Source organism: Monodelphis domestica, chromosome 1, assembly GCF_027887165.1.
Source record: "Monodelphis domestica isolate mMonDom1 chromosome 1, mMonDom1.pri, whole genome shotgun sequence".
In the NCBI taxonomy this organism is placed as follows: Eukaryota; Metazoa; Chordata; class Mammalia; order Didelphimorphia; family Didelphidae; genus Monodelphis; species Monodelphis domestica.
This window is the reverse complement of record NC_077227.1, coordinates 30,400,554-30,428,512: the sequence shown is the minus strand read 5'-3', so window position 1 is coordinate 30,428,512 and position 27,959 is coordinate 30,400,554. Positions and strand designations below refer to the sequence as shown.

The 27,959-nt window shown below is 40.3% G+C and overlaps 1 protein-coding gene across 1 annotated transcript in view; it reads right to left on the bottom strand.

Annotated features, from left to right (window-relative positions):
* TET1 (tet methylcytosine dioxygenase 1) overlaps nt 1-27,959 on the bottom strand; it is a 183,968-nt gene that overhangs the window by 122,050 nt on the left and 33,959 nt on the right. The window contains exon 3 of the mRNA XM_001368924.4: nt 4,737-4,790. Coding sequence (XP_001368961.3) covers nt 4,737-4,790 — 54 coding nt within the window. The remainder of the gene's footprint in view (nt 1-4,736; nt 4,791-27,959) is intronic.

Genomic DNA, 27,959 nt, shown 5'->3' with positions numbered 1-27,959 from the left:
ATTTTCTCAGTAGTTTTCCTTTATAAAAGAAAATACATAACAGCAGCATTGTAGAACAAGAAAAGGCTTTAATATACCTAGGGGGGTACAGCTGGGTGGTTCAGTGGATGGAGAGCCAGGCCTAGAGATGGGACACTTTCCAGCTGTGTGACCCTGGGTAAGTCACTTCGCCCCCATTGCCTAGCCCTTACCACTCTTCTGCCTTGGAACCAATACAAAGCATTGATTCTAAGATGGAAGGTAAGGGTTTAAAAAAAAAAACACCTAGGACAACTACCTCATTTGACAGATGAGGAATCTTAAGGTCCAGGGCTCAAATTTGCCTGTCCAATAGCCATAAATAGCAGGTTATCTATAGAACTATTACCCAGCTTTCCTGATTCCTGGTCCAATACTATTTTGACCACTGTACTGTCTCTGTGGTTACTTAGTAGATAAGCTGACCTGTAAATATCCTGGGAGGGGAGTGATGGAAATAGATTTCCCAACCCTAAACTACCAAAGTAAAGTCACTCAAACTATTGAAATATTTTCCATTAAAAAAAGAAATTGTCAACTACAAAGGCAATAGGCCTGGGTTCACAAAAGAGATACTAATAAACCCATATACTGTAAAAAGCACATTTCAAAGCCCAATGATACAAAACAAATATCCATTATAAATATCCAGAGGCAAAAAATACTCAGCTCTATTCAATCAAGGCTCAATGAAACACACTCAATAAATTAATAATAACATTTATGAAACTGACACGATTGACTTGCTGGTGGGAGGACAGGAACCTCACAATCAAGGCCATGAATGATCCAGAGCCTCCGACACTCTCTCAGCCAGTCCCCCTTAGAGATTGCTTTTGGTGGATGATGACTGGGGACATTGGGAAAAGTCTCATCAAGGGTAATTTTTTTCCTTGTGAATGAACCAACCAGGCTGTTTAATATCTCAGTATTCGCATTGCTTGAATGTTTGCATCTCGTCAAAACCTCAAATGACAAGTTTTGTTTCTTTGTTCTAAAGTGATGGAGTGAGAGCAGAGGAGGTCCGAACATACATCTCAATATTATGATGCCAGCTGAATGTTTGATGCACTATAGTTCCGCTAGATAGTCGGATGCTGCTCAGGCCCTCAAGCCCAAACTAAATCAGACAGGACAATTGTCTGATCATGCTTCCAACTTGAAGGCATCCACAAAAAAATATTTGAGTCAGGCTCTTACTTCTACATCCACCAATCTTCTGACAAAGTATAGGAAGCAGAGGGTGGTGCAAGAGCAGGGTCTTCCCAAGGGAGAAAGATCTAAACTAAGGGCTGCTCTTCAGCAAGGGGCCTCCAAACAAAAGGAGGCAATCCAATCACAAAAGGTGCTACATTGATCTACAACCAGAGTATTCTCTTACCCTTGCCCTCGAAGCTGGCAGCAAGGATGATTCCTCCCCCTCCCGGCCAAGTCCAAGCCCCAGAAACGTTCATTTCAAAGGTGTTCCTCAAATTATAGATTCAATCACATAAATGATAGATTTCCTGTAATTTATATACATGATATGGTATATGTATAAGGATGGCACATGTACCTTTACATGTTATGACATTTAGTTCCCACGGTAATGTCATTTCCTAAGAAGCCCAGAAGGCTTAAATCTGCACTGATGGAACTGAACACAAATATCAAAATTCACAGTGGCCCCAAGAAGTATATTATATACTTTTGATCAAAGCAAAACACCCCTGACTCTAATGGAAAGAAAATGTTTTGAAATGCCAATAGTATCCTGACCTCCTTGCCTCCTTTCAGGAAATTTCAGTACATTCCTCTAATAGCCACTAATTATTCGGCTGAAAAGTTGAGGCACCAGAATTGAATGTGGCTTATTGTGGCAGACCTCATATGACTGCTTATTACAACCAAGGGCTGGGAAGAAGCACTTTGCCCAAAGCCCTACACACAGCTGCAAGTTGGGCCATTCAAAAAGCAAGGCACTGTCTGTTTATTCTGAAGCTTCTCTTCAAGAGACAATGTGACAAAGTCTAATGAAATCCATGTAAAAATTCTAAAATAATAACACGGAATAATGTTCATTTGTAGAAGGGCTGCACATTTATCTTGTCCTTTTTTCTATATAACTTTGTGCCTTTTAAAAATGTAGTGGGGGCAGCTGGGTAGCTCAGTGGATTGAGAACCAGGCCTAGAGATGGGAGGTCCTAGGTTCAAATCTGGCCTCAGCCACTTCCTAGCTGTGTGACCCTGGGCAAATCACTTGACCCCCATTGCCTAGCCCTCACCACTCTTCTGCCTTGGAGCCAATACACAGTATTGACTCTAAGATGGAAGGTAAGGGTTTAAAAAAAATGTAGCAACATGGTAAGAGAAGATGGGGAAAAGTTCTCAACTTCTGATTTTATGAAATGAACATTCATTCATTCTAGAAAGGGTAAAGAGAGATAAAGGGTAAAGACATTCAAAAGGTGTTTGTTTGTTTGTTTTTTAAAACCCTCACCTTTCATCTTAGAATCAATACTGTGTATTAGTTCCAAGGCAGAAGAGCAGTAAGGACTAGGCAATAGGAGTCAAGTGACTTGCCCAGGGTCACACAGCTGGGAAATGTCTGAGCTCATATTTGAATCCGAGACCTCCGATCTCTAGGCTTGGCCACCTGGCTGCCCCTATTTTTTTTTTCAAATGGTGTTTTTAAGAGCAGAACTATACTACTTAATGGAAAGAAGGGAGCATGTAGGTGGTCTAAATCTGCTTTGAAAATTATCAATACTCTGACCATCTGAATTAGAGTCCAAATCCCACAGGACCACAAATAGCTAAGCAGAAGGCCCAGACCTCAGCTAGACCAAGAGAGAATTTATGCAAGAGTAATTTTATTCATTAAAATGCCATTTTGTAGTACCTAAGCATACTGTGTGACAACACATATAAATGTGTGTATGTCTACATATAAGCATGTATATATACATAGAGAGAGAATATTAATATATCATCAACACAGCAGTATTATTGAACACCAAGCACATGTCCAGCAATGTGGTTACTTGTTATAAGGTGATAATATAAAACTTCCCTTGGCCCAAGTCCTCTTCTGGCCTAGGCAAATGGAGTAGTGGTCCTTTTTCTCCTCTAGGTTGTGGTGATTTTCAAAGCAAATTGAAACCTTCCATCCCCCACTAAGTGCAGTCATTTTATCATTAAATGCCTTGTGTGTCTATCTGTTACCTCAGTCTGTTTAATGACCAATAGTCTCTCCTCTGTGTCAAATTTGTTTATATCTCTATGCTAACATGGAGGGAAGAGGAGAGGGGGGGAGGGAAGAGAGGGAGAGGAGAGAAGTAATTTTCTGTGGTCATTAAATAGACTGACCATCTGAATTACAGTCTAAATCCCACAGGACCACAAATAGCTAAGCAGAAGGCCCAGACCTCAGTAGGATGAGTCAGTGGTCTGATTATTTTGGTCAGAGATGGAAATAGTGAGCACAGGAATACTGCTTCTGAAGCACTAAGGATCTGGGGAATAAGAATGAAATTCCACAGAATTAGGGGATAATTCTTAAAAAAATAATCTTATGAAGTTGTAGTTCTACATGGACATAGGCCCCAAAGAGACTGGCTAAATTAGAAAGACACATAAAATGCAAAGGGAGGCTTTTCCTGGAGTCAGCTCCACCCACCCACCCCTCAAAAACTTATAACCCTTCCCTGCATATTTTGTATCACTTCATTTTGTTTGCAGTTCATGAAACAAAAAAGACACAATTTTTTTTTTTTGCAACAATGGCACCTTGATCAACCTGTCAACATTTATTTCAACCTTTCTAAAATGTTATCTAGTTGTTGGTGAAACGTTGTAACCATTGAGGGAAGGGAAACAATTACAAATACAGTTTGTTTGCTTTTGGCCCAGTAGTTTTGTTACAGCATTGTCTCTTTAATTACTTAGGATGTTTACTCTGACTGTTCATCTTTATAACACTATGCCTGTTCTCTCTATGCAGTAATTTGTAGCCTTTAAAATAAGAATAAATATGCTTATACTGAACCTAACTTATAAAGAGCATAGCCTTGAACTTGCTTTGAGTAGAAGCTGCGATTTACATTAACCCTTTCAAAGGCCATATACAATTAATAAGACTTAAGCTACTACTAAACAGGCATTAACCATTTCATTGGAAAATTTAAGCGGTCTACATATACCCACAATTCCATGAATAGTTATGAAAACTAAAGGCTGTATGAGCAGACAGGGTTAAACAGATCTACTTTTGCTACAAGTCGTAACTTGAAACAAGCAAAGGAACTATTTACTAGGAGTCACATTGTGTTTATTATAGAACTTTCGATTATACCTCCTTGACATTTAATTCCCACAGCAATGTCATTGCTGTCTACTTTAAGGAGTGCCCAGCAGGCTTAAATCCGCAGCGATGGAACTGAACACGAATATCAAAATTCACGGTGGCCCAAAAAATGCATTTCCTTTGCCGTGCTTGGTAAATAAACTTTCCATTACATAGCCCAGTGCACCACTGGAAATAAAGGACACCAGCGTGTGCCTTAGGCAGCAGTACCACATCGAGAAGAGGAGGAATATTTCACAAATTGATTTATCGAATAAAAAAAAAAAAACAGGGAATGCATCGCTTGCGATTAACTGCAAATTTATCCCAAATGATAAGAAAAATACTCTATCAAGGTGGAAAAGCAATTATGATAAAACGAGTAACTGGTTACCTTGAAAACTTTGGGCTTCTTTTCCCTCTGGGGTCTCTTGTTTTCCTTTATAACCTAAAAAAATCAGATTGCATAATGAGCCTCGTCTGGCGAGCGATAGAGGGAGAAAAGTGCCCCTTTCCAATTAATGACAACTGCCCCGCAAAACTCTTTGTATCGTTCAAGCCGCAAACACGTTGGATGGGCGGAACTTACAAAAAACAACCGCGGTGCAAACGTTTCACTTGCAGCCTTCCCCCAGACGCCGGCGGGCGGGCAGCCCACCCTCCCCTCCCCCACTCCCCCCACCTCCGCCCCCGCCCCGAGTGGGTACTTCTTCCCAGCCCAGCCCAGCCTACGAGGGAGCCATCTTGCCTGCTCCGACTTCTGCAGCCGCCGCCGCCTCCGCCGCGGGGCCGTCCAGCCGAGCTCTCACGGGGCTCGGGCTCATGGTGCCCCGACGCAACCCCGACCGCTCAGCCCCGCGGACGGCGACGGCGCGCTCGGCATGCCTCCTGTAGAAAGAGCCCCCGGAGAGGGGGTGCAGTGCAGCCACAGGCAGCGCCGCGCCGCGCCCCGGCAGCCGGGCAGCCTGACGGCGGCCGCTCTCCACAACTGGCTGTGCTCGGCTCTTCTCGCCGCCGCCGAGCCTGGCCCAGACAAAGGACCGCCTGTACAGGCTTGACTCTCCCCACCTCGTCGGGACCCAGGCGGCCCCAAGCTGCGGCATGGAGTGGGCGGCACAGGATCCGGGCTGCGCCGCCGCCGCAGCCGCCGCCAACCGAGGCCCCCGCATACACAATGCACCGCGAGCCCCCCACCCCGCCCTGCAGTGCGCCCCGCCGGGCTAGCTGGGCAGGGCTCCCCCCGGGCTGCGGCCTCCGGCCTATCCCCGTGGGGTAGGGGAGGAAGATGCGGGCAGCTGTCCCCCCGGTTAAAGGCTGAGAGGCCCAGGCAGGAGGGGCTTGGGGGGGGACGCTGAGACCTGAGGGTGGCCGGGGCTCGGCGAGGTGCGGTGCTGTTTGACTTTATAAGGCAAGGCTCCATATTAGCTCTATTTAAAGGGGGTGGGGTGGGGGGTTATTTGAGGACAAGCTCGCTCATCTGTCGCGGGGCTTCCGGGCTCCTGCCTCCGCTAACCACACCTCTGCAGTAGCGGGCGCGGGGCCCCTCTCCCTAACGCACCCCGAACCGTTTGATTTCGGTCACTAAACGTCTACCGGAGAGCGAGAGCAGATTACAATGATAATGGCAGCGAAGGCATGGAAAGGGAAGGGCACAGAAGCTTCCTACAACGCACTTCCTTCCTACCCGTGCGGAAGGAGCGAGGGGGGAAGCCTTTCCGTCCGTCTCCGCCGGCACTGGTGCTGACCTTTTCTTTTCAAAAGCTACCCCAGTCTCGGCGCCGAGCCGCCCTCCGCAGATTCCCTTCCGCCCCGTCTCCCCTAGAGCAGGAGGCTCAGGTGCGGTGCTTCCGTCCAGAAGCCAGAGCTTTGGCTTCGCATCCAAACCTTCCCCAGAGCCGGGCAGGGGTCCCCAAGCCCTCTTCCCACCGCAGAGCGGCGGAGCCCATCCGCCACACAGCAGCTGCCACGGCTTGCAGGTGCCACCCTCTGCCTTGAAAGGATACAGCCCACCTAGCTGGGCTGCCAAGTCCCCAGCGTCTAATGAGAGCCGTCCCACGGCAGTTGTCTGATCGCTGAAGGCAAACCCTGCTTTGTTTCCCATACTTCTTCCCCCCGAACTATGACCCTCCTGGAGCCCCCGGTACAGACGCCCCAGTGCCCACACGCCTCCCCCTTCCTCCCCTCGGCCGAAGAAAGCAACTGAATAGATAACCCATCGGAAGAGGGTTCGTCCCTGAAATATGGCAAGCCTTTTTACTTTCTGCTCCTACCTTAACTGAGCCCACCTGGCTGTCTCGATTTGGATCACAAGCCCCACCTTGAACTTGGAGTCAGAAGCCGCTTTCCAATCCGGTCTCTGCAACTTTTTACCTGTGTAACCTTGAGCTTGTCACTTCCCCTCACTGGGCTTCACTATAAACGAGTGGGTTGGACTAAATAATCTCAAAGGTCCTTCCCCTGCTCCCCAGGTTACAATCATTTTCTTAGTCAAGCTTCTAAGTAGGGTACGCTGACCCATCTCCAGAGTGTCTCCTACCTTGGCTCTTCCCACTACCTCACAAGCAGCCCAAAATAAACCTTACAAGAAAAGGGTATTTGATGATCGGCTGCGGGACTGAGGACTCCTGCCTCACTAAGCCACATTTAAGGAAGCTGATTCATTCTAAGGCCACTTCATTCAAATCCTGACAATTCTTAATCCATGGAAAAGCGAGAAACATCTTTAAGGGGTTCTGAAGCTTTTCTTTGTGGAATGAGACAGTAAAAAAACAAATCTGACAAAGATCTGTTTCTAAACTCCAGAAAAGTTTGGCACTAAATTCATTTCTAAAACATCCCACAAGTTTTTTTAGTATCGCCATGTTTAATGAAACAACACAGAAGACTGAATTACACTGATGATATTGCTTCATGAGCTGTTCCTCACCTGATGTTTTTGGTTTTTTTACCCTAAAAACCAGACCAGGAATAAAAGCCAATTTAAAACAACTCAAAAAAGCAAGCAAAACTGAAAACTTAAGTCCATAATATTTTTTCATCATGCAAGACACTTCTGATGATGGAAATTTACACTGCAGGTCTGTGTGCACTGTTCTGTAAAATGAGTTAATAAATAAAGCCTAATGTCATTCTTGCTAGATGGTGGGTTTTATGAAAGTGACCAGACCCAGGTAATTCTGACCCCCAGCGCTGTACATATTTAAACAATAGATTGATAGGGGCTGTTCCAAATCTATTTAGTGATTTGACAGTCTCAGTTCAATGAGATTTTTCACTACAAAGGCAATTATCAGACAACTCTAGTCAAAAAATCAGAAATGGGCAGAGACTAAATTCAAATCCTTTCTTGTCTCAGGACAGAGCTACTTGGTTCAGTGAATCCATAATTAGTCTAGAAACTCAACTCTACTACTGAATTTGATTAAGTGACACAGCTCTGTGTACATTAGTCTTTAACAATTTGGTAAAATGTAAGTTCCCAGCCTCTGTATAGAGCAGAAGTAAGCTGAGATTTAACAGCATCTGAGGTAGGATTGAGATTTAGCCTGTAACCCAGAAGAGTAAATAAAATGCTATACTTGGACTCAGGAAGACCTAGCTTCCTCCTGCCTCTGCTATGGATTCAGCCAGTCGATTGACTAATCAAGCCCAAAATAAACAGACATACTCTAAGAAGCAGAGAGCCTGGCAGAGGGAACAGGAGGAGATCATCAATGGAAAGAAAATTTTAGTGTCAATTCAATTCTACAAACATATTATACACCTGCTGGGGTCTAAGGAGCTAATTCAAAAGATACTCAAATGGATCCTCATATAATCTCATCAATTTGAATTTTCCTTCCAATTATCAAGATAACAATCATTCTCATCTACCCATTCTATGCTACTCTTTTTTTTTTTATTTTTTGTCTCAATCCTTACCTTCTGTATTGGAATCAACAGGAATATCAGTTCCAAGGCAGAAGAGTAGACAATTGGGGTTATGTGACTTGCCCAGGGCCACACAGCTAGAGCATCTCTAAGGTCACATTGGAATCCAGGATCTCCCATCTACAAGCCTGGCACTCTATCCACTGAGCCACCTACTTGGCCCTCTGTACTACTCTTGTCCCTGTGCTATCATAATTTGGTCACCAGGCATTTCACTCAACATGCTGAAGGTCATCCCTCGCTTTCTGACATTGCATAATTCCAGTGAAACACTCAGACTGTCCCATATGTCATTACTTATTCAAACCCAACTTCTTGTCCTATCATGTGTTTCCCTGATGACTTTTCCTCCTGTTCCACATGCTCTGGAGCTCTGTATATTTGGGAAAGTAACAAATGAGCAGGTCCAAAAATAAACAGGAGAAGGAGAGCAGACTGGGTGGCCTTCAGGAAACTGCCGAGCTCCTTTCATGACCCCACACTTCTGGAAACAAAGGCCCATCTTTCTAATATTCATATTCTACGGGTGGTATATGACTACCAGTCCTGAAACAGTACAAATCTCCAAAAAACGGAAAATGAATACCAAACAGAGGGCAATGGAGAGAGAAGCCCAGGGTAGATGTGAACAAGTTTCAACACAGAACCAATGAGGTGCTGGGAATCCCAAGTGAAAAAGAATGCAGTCTGATCCAATCCAAATCCTGATCTGGGTCTTGAAGATGGGGAAGGATGGCAATAGACAAAACAGGAGGGTCTATTCCAGAAATAATAGATGGCATCCATAATGGAGGAGGCAGGAGAGATCAATAGGAGCTGAGACAATAAAGAGGAGTGTGATATTTTAGGGCCAGCATGGGTGAGATCAAGCTAAGAGCATGATTTTTATACTAAGAGTAATCCTTACTCTAAGGATTTCAAACACTAAGCTTTTGGCAGCCACTAAACATCGAAATATAATATTCTTTGAAAACAAGATCTCAAGTTAAACTTGAACCTTGAGATTACAGGTAGAACTGAATTCTGATGTCAAGTACCAGGAAGGAAGAGTTTCCTTCATTTCCCATGAGATGTAATAATAAAAACCTTCCCTCAAATCTCACAATGGAAGACTTAAGTGAAAACAAGGAATGAACCAACAAATATAATCATAAAGGGGCATTTTTGATTATCCTATATTTGTAGACAATAATAGGATATGCCACCTTTCAAGTATAAGTTCAACTCTGCTTAGTTGCCTGCATATAATAGGTCTATTTCTCTTTTCTCCTATCTTTTTGTTTCTCTTTCTAGTCAACTCCTCCCCTAGGACTTCTCTCAGACAGTCTCTGTTCCCTCCACCCTTTCCCAAAGGGCCAGTTGGATTCCAGATGTTATGTGCTCTCTTCTCCATGTCTTCCCATCTATATGGCTGACAACAAAGTTGCCCCTTGTGGAAGAGGCATGAAGAAAGGGAGGATTTGCAGGACAAGCCAGGCATGCAGACCAAGGAGATTAATCTATCTGTCAATCAAGGTGAAGATTCCAAACAGAATGTTCCCAGAAGAGGCAGTTGAAGCTGGCCAGGGGGAGGAACGGATTCTCTCTCTCTCTGGGGGTCACTGACCAAGAGAGATACCTCTTCTCTGGGTTCCTGACCAAAGGAGACTGGCTTTTTCTGATCTAGGCAGAGAGAGAGACCTTTGGGGTTTGACAGAATCAGGACTTGAATTACTCAAGCAGAGATTATCTGACTGAAGAAGAAAGATTTAACCATTGTCCTCCATCTCTCTGATTGTCTCTGAGTCACAGCTGTGACTAGACTGACATTGCCTAAAATCTTCATAGCCCTCCCTTGTAGATTAGGGATACCCCTATCCCCTTCACCTCAATCCTCATCCTGTTTGTTCCCAATAAACCCCTTTACTTGAGAAAGGAAGCGTGAAGAATATTTCTCTGAAATCTCATAGATCCCCTGAGTTACTTAGAAGGTGGCTGACTAAGATTGCGGGAGGGGAAAGGGAGGCATGGGTAGAAATTGGGAGGTGAAGGGAGGAGGGCAGGAAATATTTTGAATTATTAGCAAATAGTGATCAATAGGCAGCCCAGAGTACCCCTGTTGGCAGCATCTCTCTATCTCTCAGAAGTACTTTTATCTCCATTACAAATAGGCATTCCTGAAGGTTCCCCTTAGGACCTCTCCAGTTACAAGCCAGAGTACCCAGTTACCACAACCAGAAATAGTTCCACACATATCATCCATTTTATTACGCCCTTTAGGACTTCTGCATATGCCTGGGGAAGACTGGAGGTAGAGAGAGAATTCAAAACCAGGTAGATCTGCTATGTGGTGTGATACAGAGGACTACAATTGAAATTTAACACATAGGTTCAAATCCAGGCTTTGTTACTATTACTTTTACTAGCATTTATGTAGTACTTTATTTATTCAGCTGCCCCCATTTATGTAGTACTTTAAAGTTTGCAAAGCATTTTATAAATAGTCTCCCCTCCTCCCAACCACTTTGTTTAGAAATTATGCTCTGAAAAAAATATAAAATTATGTTCTGCAGATTGATTTCAGAAAAATCTAGAAGGGTTTACATGAAGGGAGAAAAAAGAGAAGCAAGCAGAACCAGGGGACTATTTTAGAGGGCATCTAGGTGGCTCAGTGGAAAAGAGCCAAATCTGAAGAGAGGTCCTGGGTTCAAATCTGACCTTAGATACTTCCAAGCTAGGCAACCCTGGACAAGTCACTTGACCTCCATTGCTTAGCCCTTACCACTCTTGAGCCTTAGAATCAACACTCAAGTGTCCATATAAAAAAGAGAGAGAATATCATATACAGTAACAACAATAATGTAGCATGATCACCTATGAAAGAAAGGAGCCATGATGACAAATGCTATCTATCCACCTCCAGGGAAAGAATGGATGAACTCTGAGTAGAAATTAAAGTATGTTTTCTTAAAAAAGAAAAGATAGAGAAATGCACATTAAAACAACTCTGAGGTACCACCTCACACCTATCAGATTAGCCAATATGATAAAGTAATGAATGTTGGAGGGGATATTGCAAAACTGAGACACTAATACATTGTGGGTGGAGTTGTGAACCATTCTGGAGGGCAATTTGGAACTTGCCCAAAGGGCTAAAAAATAATGTTTTTTGCATTTGCCTTTGATCCAATAATAATATTACTAAGTCTGTATCCCCAAGAGCTGAAAAAAAGGGGGAAAGGACCTACTTGTACAAAAATATAGCAGCTCTGAAGAGATGTCCATCATTTGGGGAATGGCTGAACAAATTGTGATATAGGATGGTGATAGAATACTATTGTGCTAAAAGAAATGATGAACAGGATGATTTCAGAAAGAGCTGGAAAGCCCTACATGAACTGATCCAGAGTGAAATAAGCAGAACCAGAAGAACAATCCACAGTAACAGCAATATTGCAGAATGATCAACGGTGATACTTAGCTACTCTCAGCAATACAAATGATCCAGGACATAAGAAGGACTTATGACAAAGAATGCTCTCCATCTCCAGAGAAAGAATTGATGGAGTCAGAATGAAGATCAAAGCAGACTATTTTTCACTTCAGTTTATTTGGGTTTTTATTTTGGGGTTTTGGTTATAGAGGATTATTCTCTTTTAAAAATGCACAATATGGAAATATGTTTTGCATAATAATACATGTTTAACCCAGATTGAATTGCTTGCCAGCTCTGGGAAGGGGGTGGGGAGAGAAGGAGGGAGACAATTTGGATCATATAACTTTGGAAAACTTAAGTGGAAATATATCATATGTAATTGGTAAATTAAAAATGTGTATAATTACAAAAAAAAAGAAATAAAAGAAATAAAACTATGATCTGAATTTTTAAACCCATTCCGACCCTGAAAAATTCAGAATCCTTTCTTTAGATGGCATTTAAATCCTATGATTCTATTATGCAATGAGTCTGTGATTCTGTAGTAATGTGAATTGTTGGCAAATGAGAGTTGTGGCTGAGAACCTTTGCCTTTCAATTTAATGTTCAGGACATAATTGATGAAATAATTGCCTCAAACAAGTGGATAGAGCCCGTTCTTTGTGGCATCCTTAATTTCAAGTCCAGCATCATGAACAGTGCTAAGCTGAACTTTCTCAACATTCTTCGTCACAACTTTAGTTTGAAAATGGCAAAATTTCTTATCAGAGTTAGTGAGTAAATAAGTTTCAAAGAGCTGGGACTAGACTTCAAAAGGAAACCATCTCACCAAAGGAAATCCCCTCTCCTTTGTCCTCCTCAGTATTAGCAGATCCCAGGACTTTGGCACCCTTGGTGCATCAATGGTATATATAGTAGGTGCCTAAAGTATCCCTGCTTGCCAAAACAAACAAATGGAAAAGGACACAAAAATCTATCCTTTTAAACCATGCTTCCTGTGGTGGGTTTTCCAAATCTGGCTCTTCATGGTTAATATTTCTTATGTTTGTATTCTGTGCTAGTAATTACAAAATTAAGCTTAGGAAGACCCTATATATTATGGCTAATTTTTACCTATTCTAGGCAGGTAACCCATCTATCCTCAATGTACCATAAGGTAATATAAACAGTGAATCAAGTAAAATACTAACTTCTTAATAAGAGTTCACTACACATACACACAGCTATGTATATCCTAGGGGGATGTCTCTGTTACACTATGCTATCTCTGTAAGTGCGTTATTATTGTTGTTCAATTGCTCCACTTATATCTGACTCTGGGATCTTCTTGATAGATGGTTTGCCATTTCCTTCTCAAACTCATTTTACTTATGAGGAAACCGAGGCAAACAGGGTTAAGTGACTTGCCCAGGATCACACAGCTAGTAAATGTCTGAAGCCTAATTTGAACTCAAAGCACCAGACCCGGAGGCAGGAAGATCTATCTATACCACTTAGCTGCCCTCTCTGATAAGAGTGGTAAAAATATATCTGTCCTCTCGATACCATTGCTACTGTAGCCAACCCTTTTCAGACCCCAATTACCCCTTGCTTGGACTACCAACTAGTACACTATCTCCTAACAGATCTCCCTCTCTCCCATCTATCCTAACACACTAAAGCCAGACTGGTCTCCTGAGGACAAAGAAACAATCCTATCTTGCTAAATGATCACAAATATTCAATGGCTCACAGTGTCAGCTGATTAAGAACCAAACTGAATGGTTTTATCTCACAGTACTCATCTTTATATATGTTATGCTTATTAAAGATGTGTTAGGTGGGTGGGGAGATGGGGTGCTTAGATCAAGTGTTCTACTTCATGAAACTTTTCCCAAATCCTCTAACTGGAAATAACTTCTCATTCATCTAATCTAAACATGTCTTATAATAGCAACAGGCTTGTAAACTATTTAAAATTTGACATCACTCTACACACAATTTCTTATTTAATCCTCAAGGCAGGTAAATACTATAAGCATATTGTTCCCATTTGATGCAAAGGAACCTGAAACTTAAAAATTAAGTGACTTGCCCAGGGGTTCACAGTGAATGTTGAAGAGGAGATTGAAACTCAATTCTTTCCTTACTTCAAATCCAGGTCACTTTCTTTAAAAACAAAACGACATCTTTTATTAATACCTTTTGCTTTAGACAATCTTAATTTCCAAATATATCTCCTCTCTCTTATCAAGTGAACCTTCCCCTGGAACAAAGGTAGGAGATGGGGTGGAGAGATCAGCAAAACCAACCAAACTATGGACTGTCTCTGGCAGCAGATAAAATAGTCCATGATTTTGAACCCCTACCTTTATTAAAAAAAAAAATCTTAAAAAGGTAAACTTTTTTAATAATGGATACTAAATATAGATTCTAAAAAAAGTAATTAAGGCTAGGAATTGGGGTTAAATGACTTGCCCAGGGTCACAGAGCTAGGAAGTATTTGAGGCCAAATCTGGAACTGTGCTACTTAGCTGCCCAATGTAAAAATGGAGACTTGAATCCAGGACTTAAATCCCCAGAAGTCCTTGCTCCACTTCCCCAGAATGCTTTGTAATCTCACTGAATTCTCACCTGGGCCGAGAACAAATTATGATTTAAAGGGTCTCAGCTGTAGGCGGGCTTTCTTCTCTTCCTGTCTCCCCTGGCAAGCAGATGCGGCTCATGATGTGAGTGAAATTGAATTGGGCCTCTTGGCCCACCTGGCATGTGTCTTTCTTACTTGTATTTTTCTTAAATTCTCAACGTATAATAAACCTCTAAAAATATCATACTCCTTGCAGAGAGAAACTAATTTCTACCCTGCCTCAGTTTCCCCAATTTTTAATCTTTACTCCTGGGCGCCTACCTTTTTAAAAAAAGAAGTTGAAAGCACATTTTCCAGGGCCAAGACCAATCATCATAATTATACAACAATTTGATTGTGGTTGTTCAATGAGTAAGAGGATTTAGGAAGACTTGAGTTCTAATCCTGCTTCAGAAGTTTACTAGCTGGTGACCCTTGACAAGTGACTGAATCATTCACAGTCTCAGTTTCCTCATCTATAAAAAGGAGATAATAAAAGCACCAACCTCATAGAATTATTGTGAGAACCAAATAAAGTAACATGTATAGCACGTTGAAAGCTTTAAGGCTAGCCTTTATTGGTGGTGATAGCAATGGTGTAATTTTTGTGTCTGTTTCTGCTGCTTCTCATTATTGTCCAGTTGTATTTGGCACTCCTTTTAATATTTTATTTTTCCTAATGACATGTAAAAACAACTTCTAACATTTAAAATTTTTATATCATATTCTCTTTCTTCCTATTCTCTACCTCTCATTGAGATAGAAAGCAATGTGATATGGATTTTATATGTTTAGTCATATAAAACATTTTTCTATGTTAATGTTTTTGTGGAAGGAAACTTGAACAAAAAAATTAAGAAAGTGAAAAAAGTTTGCTTTGATCTGAATTCAGACTATCAGTTCTTTCCCTGGAGGCAGACAGCATTTTAAGAATCTCAGTCCTTTGTCTCAGATCATTGTATTGCAGAGACTAGCTAAGCTGCTCACAGTTGTTCATTGGACAATAATCACGATCGTTGTATACAGTGTCATTCTTGTTCTGCGTTCTTCATACTACATCAATTTCTCTAAGTCTTCCCAGGTTTTTCAGAGTTCCTCCTATTTGTCATTTCTTATAGCACACCATTAGTTCATATTACAATCATACACTGTAATTCAGCCATTCCCCAATTGATGGGTATGCCCTCACTTTCCAATTCTTTGTGACCACAAAAAAGAGCTGCTTTAAATATTTTTATACATATAGGTCCTTCCCATTTTTGTATTACCTCTTTGTGATACAAACCTAGAACTGATATTGCTGGGGCAAAGAGTATACACTGTTTTTTAGTCCTTTGAACATAGATTCAAATTGTTCTCCAGAATGGTTGAATCATTTTTCAACTTTCCCCACCATGCATTAGAGCTTCAATTTTCTCACATTCCCTACAAGTTTACAATTTTCCTTTCCTAATAGTCAATCTGATAGGTGTGAGATAATGACTGAATTTTCATTTTTCATTTTTTCAATTTTCATATCTCTAATAGTGATTTGGAGAATTTTTTTTGTCACATGACCATAGAGCTTTAATTACTTGGTCTGAGAATGCCTGTTCAGGTCCTTTGACAATTTCTCAGGTGGAGAATGACTTGTATTCTCATACATTTGACTCATTTCTCCATGTATTTGAGAAATGATGACTTTATCAGAGTGACTTGCAAAATTTTTTTTACTAGTATGCTTATTGGGTATTATCATCCATCCTATTCCCTCCCACCCCCCAACCCCCATTATCCTTTTCTCTCTCTTTTCATTCTGTCTATCCTCTTAAGCATTTGGTTTCTGACCACTATGTCCCTGAATTTGCCCTTTTCTATCAGTCCCACCTCCTTCTTTTATTCTCTTCCCCTCTCACTTTCTTATAAGATAAAACATATTTCTTTGCCGCATTGATCATGTATGTTCTTCCCTTTTTAAGCCAATTCTAAAGAGAGTATGGTTCAAGCACTCCCCTCCACATCTCTCCCATTTTCCCTTACAGCTCTTTCATGTCTCTTATGTTAGATAACTTACTCAATTCTATTTCTCTTTTCTACCTTCTCTCAATGCATTCTTCTTTCTTACTCCTTAATTTTATTTTTTAAGCTATCACCTCATTATATTTAACTCACAGACATACCCTTTATGTATGCTCCTTCTAACTGCCCCAATAATGATAAGCTTCTTAGGATTTATAAAAATAATCTTCCCCTGTAGGAATATAAACATTTTAAACTTATTTAATGTCTTTTGATTTTTTTCCTTTTCCTTTTTTATACTTCTCTTGAGTCTTATATTTGAGAGTCTGGTCCTTTTGTCAAGAATGTTTGAAAGTCCTCGATTTCATTGAATTCCCATTTTTTCCCCTGATGGAATACACTCAGTTTTGCTGAGTAGGAGATTCTTGGTTGATGTCTTAGCACACAGTATTGATTCCAAGACAGAAAATAAGGGTTTTAAAAAAAAAAAAGGTGACTGGTAGAGTCATTCTATTTCCATTTTTCCTTCTGGATCAAGAATATTAGAGTAATTTTACTTAATTTCTTGTAAGATAGTGTCTAGGCTTTTTAAATTTAATCATGGTTTTCAGATAGTCCAGTAATTCTCAGATTATCTCTCCTGGTAAGTTGTTTTTCCAATGATATAGTCCACATTTTATTCTATTTTTTTCATATTAAACTTTGATTATTTCTTGATATGTCATAGTGTAATTAGCTTCCACTTGCCCAATTCTTATTTTTAAGGAGTTATTTCCTCCAGTTAGCTTTGGTACCTCCTTTCCCATCTGGCAAATTCTGCCTTTTAAAGGGTTCGCTTCAGTTAATTTTTTGTATCTTCTTCCTTTGGCCAATTCTTCTTATTAAATAGTTGTTCTCTGCAGGGATTTTTGGGCCTCTTTAACCAATTGGCTTATTTTAATTTTTTAGGCATTATTTTCTTCAGTACTTTTTGTGTCTCCTTTACCAAACTGTTGACTCTTTTTTCATGATTTTCCTGCATTGCTCATTTCTCTTTCCGATTTTTTCCTACCTTTCTTCTTTGATTTTTAAAATTCATTTTGAGCTCCTCCATTAATTCTTTTTGTTTTAGGTCAATTCATATTTTTCTTGGAGGCTTTGGATGCAGCAGTATTGACTTTGTTGTCATCTAGGTTTGTATTTTGGTCTTCCCTGTCACCAAAATAACTTTCGTTCTCATGTTGAGATTCTTTTTTTGTTGTTTGCTTGCTTTTAATCCTTTTTCTTGTCTTTTAACTTAAAAATCTAGTACAGGTTGGGGCTCCTTTCTTGTGGTGTTCCAAGTTTAGGTTCTTTGTGCAGCTGCCTCTGAGTTCTGGGGATCTGTAAGTTGTCAGTTCTTCCAAAGTGGTATGGTCTAAGAAAAGGTGTGTTGAATATTCTCCTGGCCTGATCTTTGGCCTGTGAGCTACCACAGGCCTTCTTTTCCACTTTGGAACTACGACCAGGGTTCCCTGCTCCCCTGTGACTGCAATCTCAGCATGTGCTAGTACTTTTCCTCACTCGGAGACTGCAACCCAGGATTGTGACTTAGATCTGCAGTCTGACAATCTGACAGTCTTGCACCTAGAATAGCAAAGGGATCCTGGTAATCTCCTCCTGAGAGTGGTCCAACCACCTCCCCTTACTACCTGTAACTGAAAGCTCCAAAAATTTTTGCTATTGATTCAGCCATATCCAAGAGCTGTGCTCATTTACCAAAGCAGGGTTGCCTTGGAACAATGCTCTGTTTCACTGCCACCCCGGGGTGATAAATCTTTTGTGGAGGACTTCAAAATTGTTTTGGGCTGAAAATTGCTTCACCATTTTGTCACACCAGAATTTATTTTCAGGTGGTATACAAAACTTGATTGGAGAGTTATTTGGTAAAGATCAGATAGGTCTATGTACCTTTTCTGCTATCTTGACTCTACTCTCAAGATGCTTTGTGAGCTGTTTTCTTGGCAAAAATCATGATGTAGTTTGCCATTTCTTTCTCCAATTCATTTTATATGTGAGGAAACTGAGGCAAACAGAATTAAGTGAATTGTCCAGGGTCTCACAGTCTGAGGCTGATTTTGAAATCAGGTCTTCTTGATTGGAGGCCTGGTGCCCTATCTATTTCATCACTGATATACATATTTTATGTATTTTAATTTCTACATTATACATGTACAAGTCTTATTTCCCTTTGCAAGATGGTAAAAAAAGACTTGAAGGTCCAGAACCATATTTGATTTCCCTAGCAATCTCAACCAGTACCATACCATGTATTACATAGAGTAGACATGCAACAAATATTTATTGGAAGACTATATTCAATGCAAAATCCAATGTAACAAAGTCCTGAGTTTGAAGTCAGAATGTCTAAATGTGAATCTTAGCTCTACTGTTTCCTATCCTGGAGTCAGGATGATAGAAGTTCAGATCTCGCTGTCAATACTCAAGAACTAAGTGGCTACTGGCTTTTGTCATCTGTAAAATGAGGGAATAACACCTTTAGTATCAATAAACCAATGAGCATTTTTTAATAGCCTACTATATTCAAGGAATATTAAAAAAAAAAAGGAATACAGAATCTTCCCTCAAAGCACTTACATTGCAACTGGGGAGACAATCAAGCAGGCAAAAAGACAGGCAACAAAGTACTTTCTATACAACAGACACAACACTAAATGGCAGGAATACAAGTAAAAGTGGAAAGACAGTCCCTGCCCTGAAGGGACTCGTTAAGGAGCAGACAGACATTCTAACAGAGAAACAGAGAGCTGAAGCACATTAGAGAAAGTCCTGGGGATATGAGTCAACAGTAAAGCCTGGAGAGAAAGGAAAACATCCCTGACCTGAGTGTCCCCCTTAAATGGAAGATTTTGGGAGAAACCAGCCAATCACAAGGGAAGAACAAATGGGGAGAGAGTACTTCCAAGGTGAGAAATAGTGCAGAAGTGAAATAAGCTACCAAGGTGAAAAGGTTTCGATGGAATAGTACAGAAAACCTTATAGAGATGAATCAGAAATCTTATGGAGATGCAGCCCAGCCGCCTCCAACGGGAAATCTTGATGTCCAGTTCAATCTGTTGGAGTGTCATAAGACTGGTCAGTTCATTGTCACTGAGTTCACAGATGATCATCACACAGGATGGCCTGGACCCAAGTGAAGTGATGCTCCCAGATACCTGGGAGAAGGTAAGCAGTATTTCTCTGACAAAAACTGTGGCTATGGCTGGCATCACAACAGGAAAATTTGCTGCTTCGCCTGGCTAGAAACAGTTCAACCAAGTCATCAGCCAAGGCCTTCAGGGCTGGATTTCTTCTCAAATGCCTGGCACATGAGTAGTGCACCATATTTCCCAAGTATAATGTGATTGAGACAGGGACTGTACACTGCTCCCTGGACATAGAGACCAATATAGAATCCAGATGGTACACTCATGCAGCTCATTTAAGAATCAAGTTTTCTGCCAGGATGCTAGTAAATAATGTCAGTTAGATCTTGAAAGAATCTTCTTTGTCAGATTCAGCTCTAAACTGAGAGTATTCAGCGATTTCCAGAAAACCCTCAAGTATGTGGAGTTCCACAGACTGTCAGACAATATACATATAAAAGTGGAGCAGCTAGATGGCTCAGTGCATAGAGTCAGGACTGGGGATGAGAGGTCTTGGGTTCAAATTTAACCTCAGATACTTCCTAGCCTGTGACTCTGGACAAGTCACTTAAACTCCCAGTTTAGGCTTTATCACCCTTCTGTCTTAGAACCAAAACACATTAAGAATCCAAGATGGAAGGCAAGGGTTTTTTGAAAATCATATTATGCCCTCAAATCACAAATGAAGGTATGGTCAATTCATTTCACTTAACTAATTCCTAGAGAAGGAAATGAAGGAATTTTTCTTGTTTAAAAAACACATGAGGGGGCAGCTGGGTAGCTCAGTGGATTGAGAACCAGGCCTAGAGATGGGAGGTCCTAGGTTCAAATCTGGCCTCAGACACTTCCTAGCTGTGTGACCCTGGGCAAGTCACTTGACCCCCATTGCCTAGCCCTTACCACTCTTCTGCCTTGGAGCCAATACACCATATTGACTCCAAGATGGAAGGTAAGGGTTTAAAAAAAACAAACAAACATGATAGGAAGGCAATTTGAAATTATGCCCAAAGGGCATTAAAAGAATGTATGTCCTTTGATCCAGCAATACCACTACTGGGTTTGTATCCCAAAGAGATTTTTTTCAAAGAGGGAAAGGTTCTATTTATATAAAAATATTTATGGCTGTATAGCTGTGCTTTTTGTGGTGGCAAAAAATTGGAAAATGAGGGGATGTCCATCAATTAGGAAATGGCTGAACAAATCATGGCAACTGATGGTGATGGAATACTATTGTACTGTAAGGAATGATGAACTGCTTGATTTCTAGATGAACTGGAAAGACCTCCATGAACTGATGCAGAGTAAAATAAGCAGAACCTGGAGAACATTATACACAGTAACTGAAACATTGTGGGATGATCAAATGTAATTGACTTTGCTACCAAAAACAATTCAATGATCCAGGACAACTCTGAGGAACTTAGAAGAATGCTATTCACATCTAGAGAAAGAACTTTGGGAGGGAATGGGGGGGGGGGGGGAGGTGGCTCAGTGGATTGAGAGCCAGGCCCAGAGACAGGAGATCCTGGGTTAAAATCTGGCCTCAGACACTTCCTATTGCCTGGGTAAGTCACTTAACCCCCATTGCTTAGCCTTTATCATATCACTCTTCTGTCTTAGAACCAATAAAAAGTAGGTAAGGGTATAAAAAAGAAAAAGGAAAACTGTGGGAGTAGAAATCTGGAAGAAAACATGATTTATTACTTGTTTATATGAGTATATGATTTGGAGTTTGGTTTTAAGATTACGCTATTACAAAAATTAATAATATGGAAATAAGATTTGAGTTCTGGAGTGGGGAGGGAAAAGGGGATGGCAACAACAAGAATCATTTAACCATGGGAAAATTTTTTTAAAAAATTTAAAAATAACACATGATACTGACAGATCCCTCATGCATGCAGTTATACATTACTACTACCAAAAAAAATCTTTACTTTTCTTAGTATCATGGATTTGGAGGTCATACAGTCAAATGCCTCATTTTACAGATGAGGGAATAAGAGACTCAGAGATGAGGTGACATATGCAAACAGTAAGTGGTAGAGATGAACGCTCAACCCAAGTCTGCTGACTCCAAAATTTAGAGTCCTACCATCAAGGCCAGGAAGAAACTGAAGGGGAAGCATAATAAGCACTGACTATGAAATGTTCCCATCATCTGCTGCCTTTGCTCCTACACATGCTGCTGAATAAAGCTGGAGAAAACTACACATACCAAAAAAAAAAATCTGTGTTAGGTAGGTTATACTACAAAACTATGTCATACAATGTTACTTGGGTTCTCACTGTGGAAAGGCAATCCATATATAAATCCCAAATCAATTCACTACTCACCACAACAGTTATTCCAGACCCTTCCATGCCTCTTCCGACTTCCCATGACCTTTCTCTCTTAACCTCATTCCATATACTCAATCATTTCCCAAGTCTTTTACCATTACAACATCTATTACCTTTCTCTCCTCTGACACGGTTTCTTCAATCAAAGATTTGTCCACGTTACCTCCCTAGACAATCAATTCCAGTGGCCCCCTGTTGCCTCCATGATCAAATAGAAAATCCTCATTTTGGATTCTGGTCCATCCTCACTTTATTCTTCTCTGCATATATTGTGAACCCATGACACTAGCCTTCACATATGGCACCTTATCTCTATTTCCCAACTCCATGACTTTTCACCAGCTATTCCTCATGCCTGCAATGCTCTTCTTCATCTCTGTCTCTTAGTTCAGTTTGAAATCCCACCTTTTGCAGGAATTTGCACCTTTCTCCTCTCATCACCCCACTGCTAAAGCCTTCCCTCACAAAGGACCTCTAATTTACTCTGTATATATCTTGTGTAATATAATCTTGTGTAAATACTGTTTTCATGTTGCCTCTCATTAGAATGTGAACTCCAAGGCAAGGACTTTTTTTTGCCTTTCTTTGTACATCACAATCACAGAACGGTATCTGGCACATAGGAGATTATTTATAAATATTTGCTGATTGCCTGGTAAAAATAAACACACATGCAAAAACCCTTTCATAGTAACCTTGTGAGAAATGCATGTAGTGTCCCTATTTCACAAATGAAGAAACTGAGGTTCAAAGGGTTTATTTGTTCAAGATCACATTGTCAGGGATAAGACTCATACACTGGCCTCCTGACTCCAAATCCGCTGCTTTTCTATCTCTTAAAATGATAGCTGAGGGGGCAGCTGGGTAGCTCCGTGGATTGAGAACCAGGCCTAGAGATGGGAGGTCCTGGGTTCAAATCTAGCCTCAGACACTTCCCAGCTGTGTGAACCTGGGCAAGTCACTTAACCCCCATTGCCAAGCCCTTACCACTCCTCTGCCTTGGAACCAATATACAGTATTGACTACAAGATGGAAAGTAAGGGTTTAAAAAAAATGATAGCTGAAATTTCCAGGACACAATTTACATTAATATACTTCCTTTTGTTGCTCTCTCTTTTTGGAAAATGTTTTTATCTGAATTTAATAAATACCCCAAAAGACAACATTTCCACATTCAGAACAGAACAGAAAAAAGGATTGATATGTAGCCTATGAATTTCTATTAGATACAAATTGCTTCTTTTAAAACGTATATAATAATTCAACATGAATAAGTACTTTTTAACTTCCTACTATGTGCCTGCACTTCAGTGCTTTACAAATATTCTCTCATTGCACACAGTAACAGCAATATTGTGGAATGATCAAGAATGATAGACAGCTGCTCTCAGCAATACAATGATCTAGGATAATTCTGAGGGTCTTGGACAAAGAATGTTCTCCGTCTCCAGAGAAAGAACTGTGGGAGTCAGAGTGCAGATGAAAGCAAATGATTTTTCAATTGTTTATTTCAGTTTATAATTTGGGATTTTGGCTTTATAAGATTACTCACTTACAAAAATGAACAATACAGAAATTAAAAAATAAAATAAAATAAAATTTAAAAACCAAATATTTTCTCATTTGAAAATAGCAGGTACTATTATTGTCCCCATGTTCCAGTTGAGTTTTTTTCTGTATAAAAACATGGTATTCAATTTAATCAATATTATTAAACAAAAAAGTTTCAAAAATGTCTCACTTTCTTGCTAAATGTGCATTCACCCCACAGTTGCTGATATTTCTACTCCATTTTTAAAAAACCCTCACCTTCTACCATAGAATCAATACTATGTAAATCAATACTATGTATTGATTCTAAGGCAGAAGAGCGATAAGGGCTAGGCAATGGGGTTAAGTGACTTGCCCAGGGTCACACTGCTGGGATATGTCTGTGGCCAGATTTGAACCTAGAACCTCCCATCTCTAAGCCTGACTCTCAATCCAATGAGCTACCCAGCTTCCCCCTCTACTCCATTTTTGCTTTATGTTCATTATCCCATTTGATCCTCACAACAACTCTATGAGATGTGTGAATCTCATGAAGTGACTTGCACATTATCAAGCACCTATTATGTGCCAGGTATTATGCTAAGCACTAGATTCACACCCTGGTCTTCCTACTTTCACATCCAGTGTTTGATGCAATAATGAGAATAGTCAACAGAAGGACCACATGTATCCACAGGTCACTCTGTAAGTCAGTAAAAGGATGGATCTATAGTTTAGGTCTTTCTCTCAGTCAAAGTCCATAAGATGAATGAAATCAGTGAGTCTTCATGTAAGTAACTTGCCCAGGGTTGTACAATTAAGAAGTAACTGAGACTGGATTTGAATTCATGCCTTCCTGATTCCAATATGCCACCTACTTGCTCCTATTCTCTTTTGTGTTTCAACTGGCTATTGGAACAAATTATTCTCATTCATCCATTCCACTGGGGAAGTCTTCACAGGCTTGGAGTAGACATCCCTCTGCCTCAATGGCACTTTTGAGGCCTGTCAGTTAGCTTTAGCCCAGTTTAGTCCATCTGATCCCCATGACTCTATCCCGAGCATTTTTGCTTCTCTGTATCTTCAGTGTTCTCCTAAAGATTCCCTAAGTTCGAATATTAATTCTGTGCATCACATTCCTGAATCTAGATATCCAGGCTGTGCTCAAAAAGCCCCAATAATTCCCTCCCTTCATATCATAGCTGGAACCAAATCCAAACAAACCCTTTGCACTCACTCTGCTTCCAGCCTCCCCAGACTGATTCCATATTATTCTCTTTCACTTGCTACCATTCACGTGCTTGATGTCCCCCATCCAGAACCTCCTGGTTTCTGTCTCCTTGCTTTCCCAAGGATGTTTCCTGTAGCTGGGGTCACTTCCTCCTCCTCACTTCCACCTCTCAGAATCTGCATCTTTCTTCAAAACTCAGCTCAAGTACTATTTCCTGCAGATAGCCAGCTAGTGTGCCTTCCCTTACACCTTACTGTGTCTTCTTCTATGTGCTGTCATTACATATGCACATGAGTAATACCATGCCAGTCATAGACTAAGAGCTGGCTGGAAGGGATTTAAGGAGACCCTAGGTCACAGCCTTCATTATAAAAATGAGGAAACCAATGCCCAAAGAGGTTAGGCTAGTCTAGGTTCACTAAGGTGAGAAGGAAAAAAAGTTGGACTTGAACTCAGCTCCTCTTTCCATTCCATCATTTAATCTTTAAATGCTCTACTTCCCCTGATACTTATTCACAGGAAGAAGCTGTCTCATCTTTGTTTTTGTCTCCTTTGAACCTGGCACAGTATCTGGTATACTTTATTTGGAATTTGGCTCTAGGATTCATTTCCTTGATGAAGGGAACCCTTTGGTGAAGAAGCTCCTTTTGCCAGTGAAGATACCAAACTGTACTCTCCACATTGTCCTCATAATAGCTAACATTTACATGGCACCTAGTATATGCTGAGCTCTGTGTTAAGCACTTTACAACCCTCATCACTGTCAGCATAATAGCTAACACTTATATGGCACCTACTATGTGCTCGGCTCTGTATTAAGCACTTTACAAGTATTATTTCACTTGAACATCACAATGAGCCTGGAAGGTAGGTACTATTATTATCTCTATTTTGACAGATGAGGAAACAAAGGCAAACAAAGGTTAAGTGACTTGATGATGATAAAGATCTGAAGTCAGATTTGAACTTGAGTCTTCTTGACACATTCACTGCATCTCCAATTCATGGAGTTAAGAGTTATTTAATGCTATTAAGCATAGAATATGCATAATAAATGTTTCTATAATTGAATTTATTAAACCAGACTTGGTTACTGACAATTACCCTGTACATGTCCCAAATAATCCTCATTTTGCTACCCCTGTCTTTTAAAAATGTTAACTTTTTGCTTATTATTAGGCATTTATTTTTCCCTTCCTATTTCCATCCCCTAAAAAAAATAATCTTGCAACAAATAAGCTTGGCCAAACAAAACAAATTCCCACATTGATCATGTCCAAAAATGTGTCTCATTCTGCATATTAGTTTGTCATTTTTGTCTTAAGGTGAGCAGCATTCTCATCATCAGTCTTCTTGAATCATAATTAATCAGTAGCATTGATCAGGTATCAAATGAGGTAATATTTGTAAAGTATTTAGCATAGTGCCTAACAAATAGTAGGTACTACATAAATGCTAGCTATTATCATGCTGGTTTTCAGGGTCTTTAAGTATTTCAGAATTGCTCATTTTTCAAACAGTGATATTATGGTATAGTTGTTCCTTGGCAGCATAGGCCCAATTGAAGTATTACTGCATCAGGGTTGTCTAGATGTCTCCTTGTATCTTCTCTGCCTGCAATGCCCTTTTCCCTACTCCATTTCTCAGTCCATCAAAATTTTTCCCAGTTTCCTACCTGACTTCAATGCAATTTCTTTTTCTTTCTTTCTTTCTTTCTTTCTTTCTTTCTTTCTTTCTTTCTTTCTTTCTTTCTTTCTTTCTTTCTTTCTTTCTTTCTTTCTTCTTTCTTTCTTTCTTTCTTTCTTTCTTTCTTTCTTTCTTTCTTTCTTTCTTTCTTTCTTTCTTTCTTTCTTTCTTTCTTTCTTTCTTTCTTTCTTTCTTTCTTTCTTTCTTTCTTTCTTTCTTTCTTTCTTTCTTTCTTTCTTTCTTTCTTTCTTTCTTTCTCTCTTTCTTTCTCTCTTTCTCTCTTTCTTTCTTTCTTTTATCCTTCCTTCCTTCCTTCCTTCCTTCCTTCCTTCCTTCCTTCCTTCCTTCCTTCCTTCCTTCCTTCCTTCCTTCCTTCCTTCCTTCCTTCCTTCCTCTCTTTTTCTCTTTCTCTCTCTCTTTTTTCCTGCCTTCTTTCTTTCATTCTTTCTTTCTTTCTTTCTTTCTTTCTTTCTTTCTTTCTTTCTTTCTTTCTTTCTTCTTCTTTCTTCCTTCCTTCCTTCCTTCCTTCCTTTTTCTTCCTTTTCTTCCTTCCTTCCTTTCTCTCTCTCTTTTTCTCTTTCTTTCTTTCTTTCTTTCTTTCTTTCTTTCTTTCTTCCTTACTCCCCTCCTTCCTCCCCCCCCCTCTTTCTTTCTTTCTTCCCTTACCTTCTGAATTAGACTCAATACTGTGTATTGGTTTCAAGGAAAAAGGGAGGAAAGAACCAAACAATGGGATTTAAGTGACTTGCCCAGGGTCACACAGCCAGGAAGTGTTAGAGGACACATTTGAACCCAGGACCTCCCATCTTTAGGACTAGCTCTCAATCTACTGAGTCAGTTAGCTGCCCCCAATGCCACTTCTTTTATGAAGGTATACCTAATCTCACCAGTTAAAAATAATCTTTACTTCCTGTTGCCTTTCATAATATTTTTTCTGTACCTTACTTGTGTTCATTTATTTTTCTCTCACAATTATCTATGCAAATGTCTCATCTACCTACTTGCTAGTCAATTCCAAGGGATGGGGACAGTATCTTATCGCTCTTTACATCTCACCCAAAATGAACCAGTTCTCAATATATAAAGGACTCTTATTAAGCATTAATTTTATATTACTTAGCAATAATATATATATATAACTTGGACCACTATATTGAAGTCTTTTATATATTATCTATGTACACTGGTGAACAGAAAATGTCCATTGACAATAAAGAATAGCTGTTAGCAACAAGAGTTGATGTTTCCACAGTGTTTTACAGTTTTGAAATTAGTTTAATCACTGTCATTTAGCACATGAGGAGAAAGAAGCTTAGAAAGGTCATATATCTTGCTGAAGATCACACAGTTTAAAAGTGGGGCAGCTCTAGGCCTAGATGTCAAAACCTAGAGGTTTTCTTGTTCCAAGTTCAGCGGTTCTTCCCACTATTACACATGACCTATTTATAACAAACTCCATTTGAATGTGTAAAGAAGCACATGAGGGCCAGTCTAATCTAAAGAAGCATATGCAGTCATCTACAATAGGTGCCCCCACTTTCTCTCCTCCCATTCTTTCCTAAACCCTGTGCAGTCCAGCTTCTGACCTCATCATTCTCCCCAAACTGCTCTCTCCAAAGTTACCAGTGATCTTTGCATTGCTTTTTCTCAATCCTCATTCTCCTTGACCTCTCTGCAGCCTTTGAAACTGTTGATCCCTTTCTCCTCCAGATTCT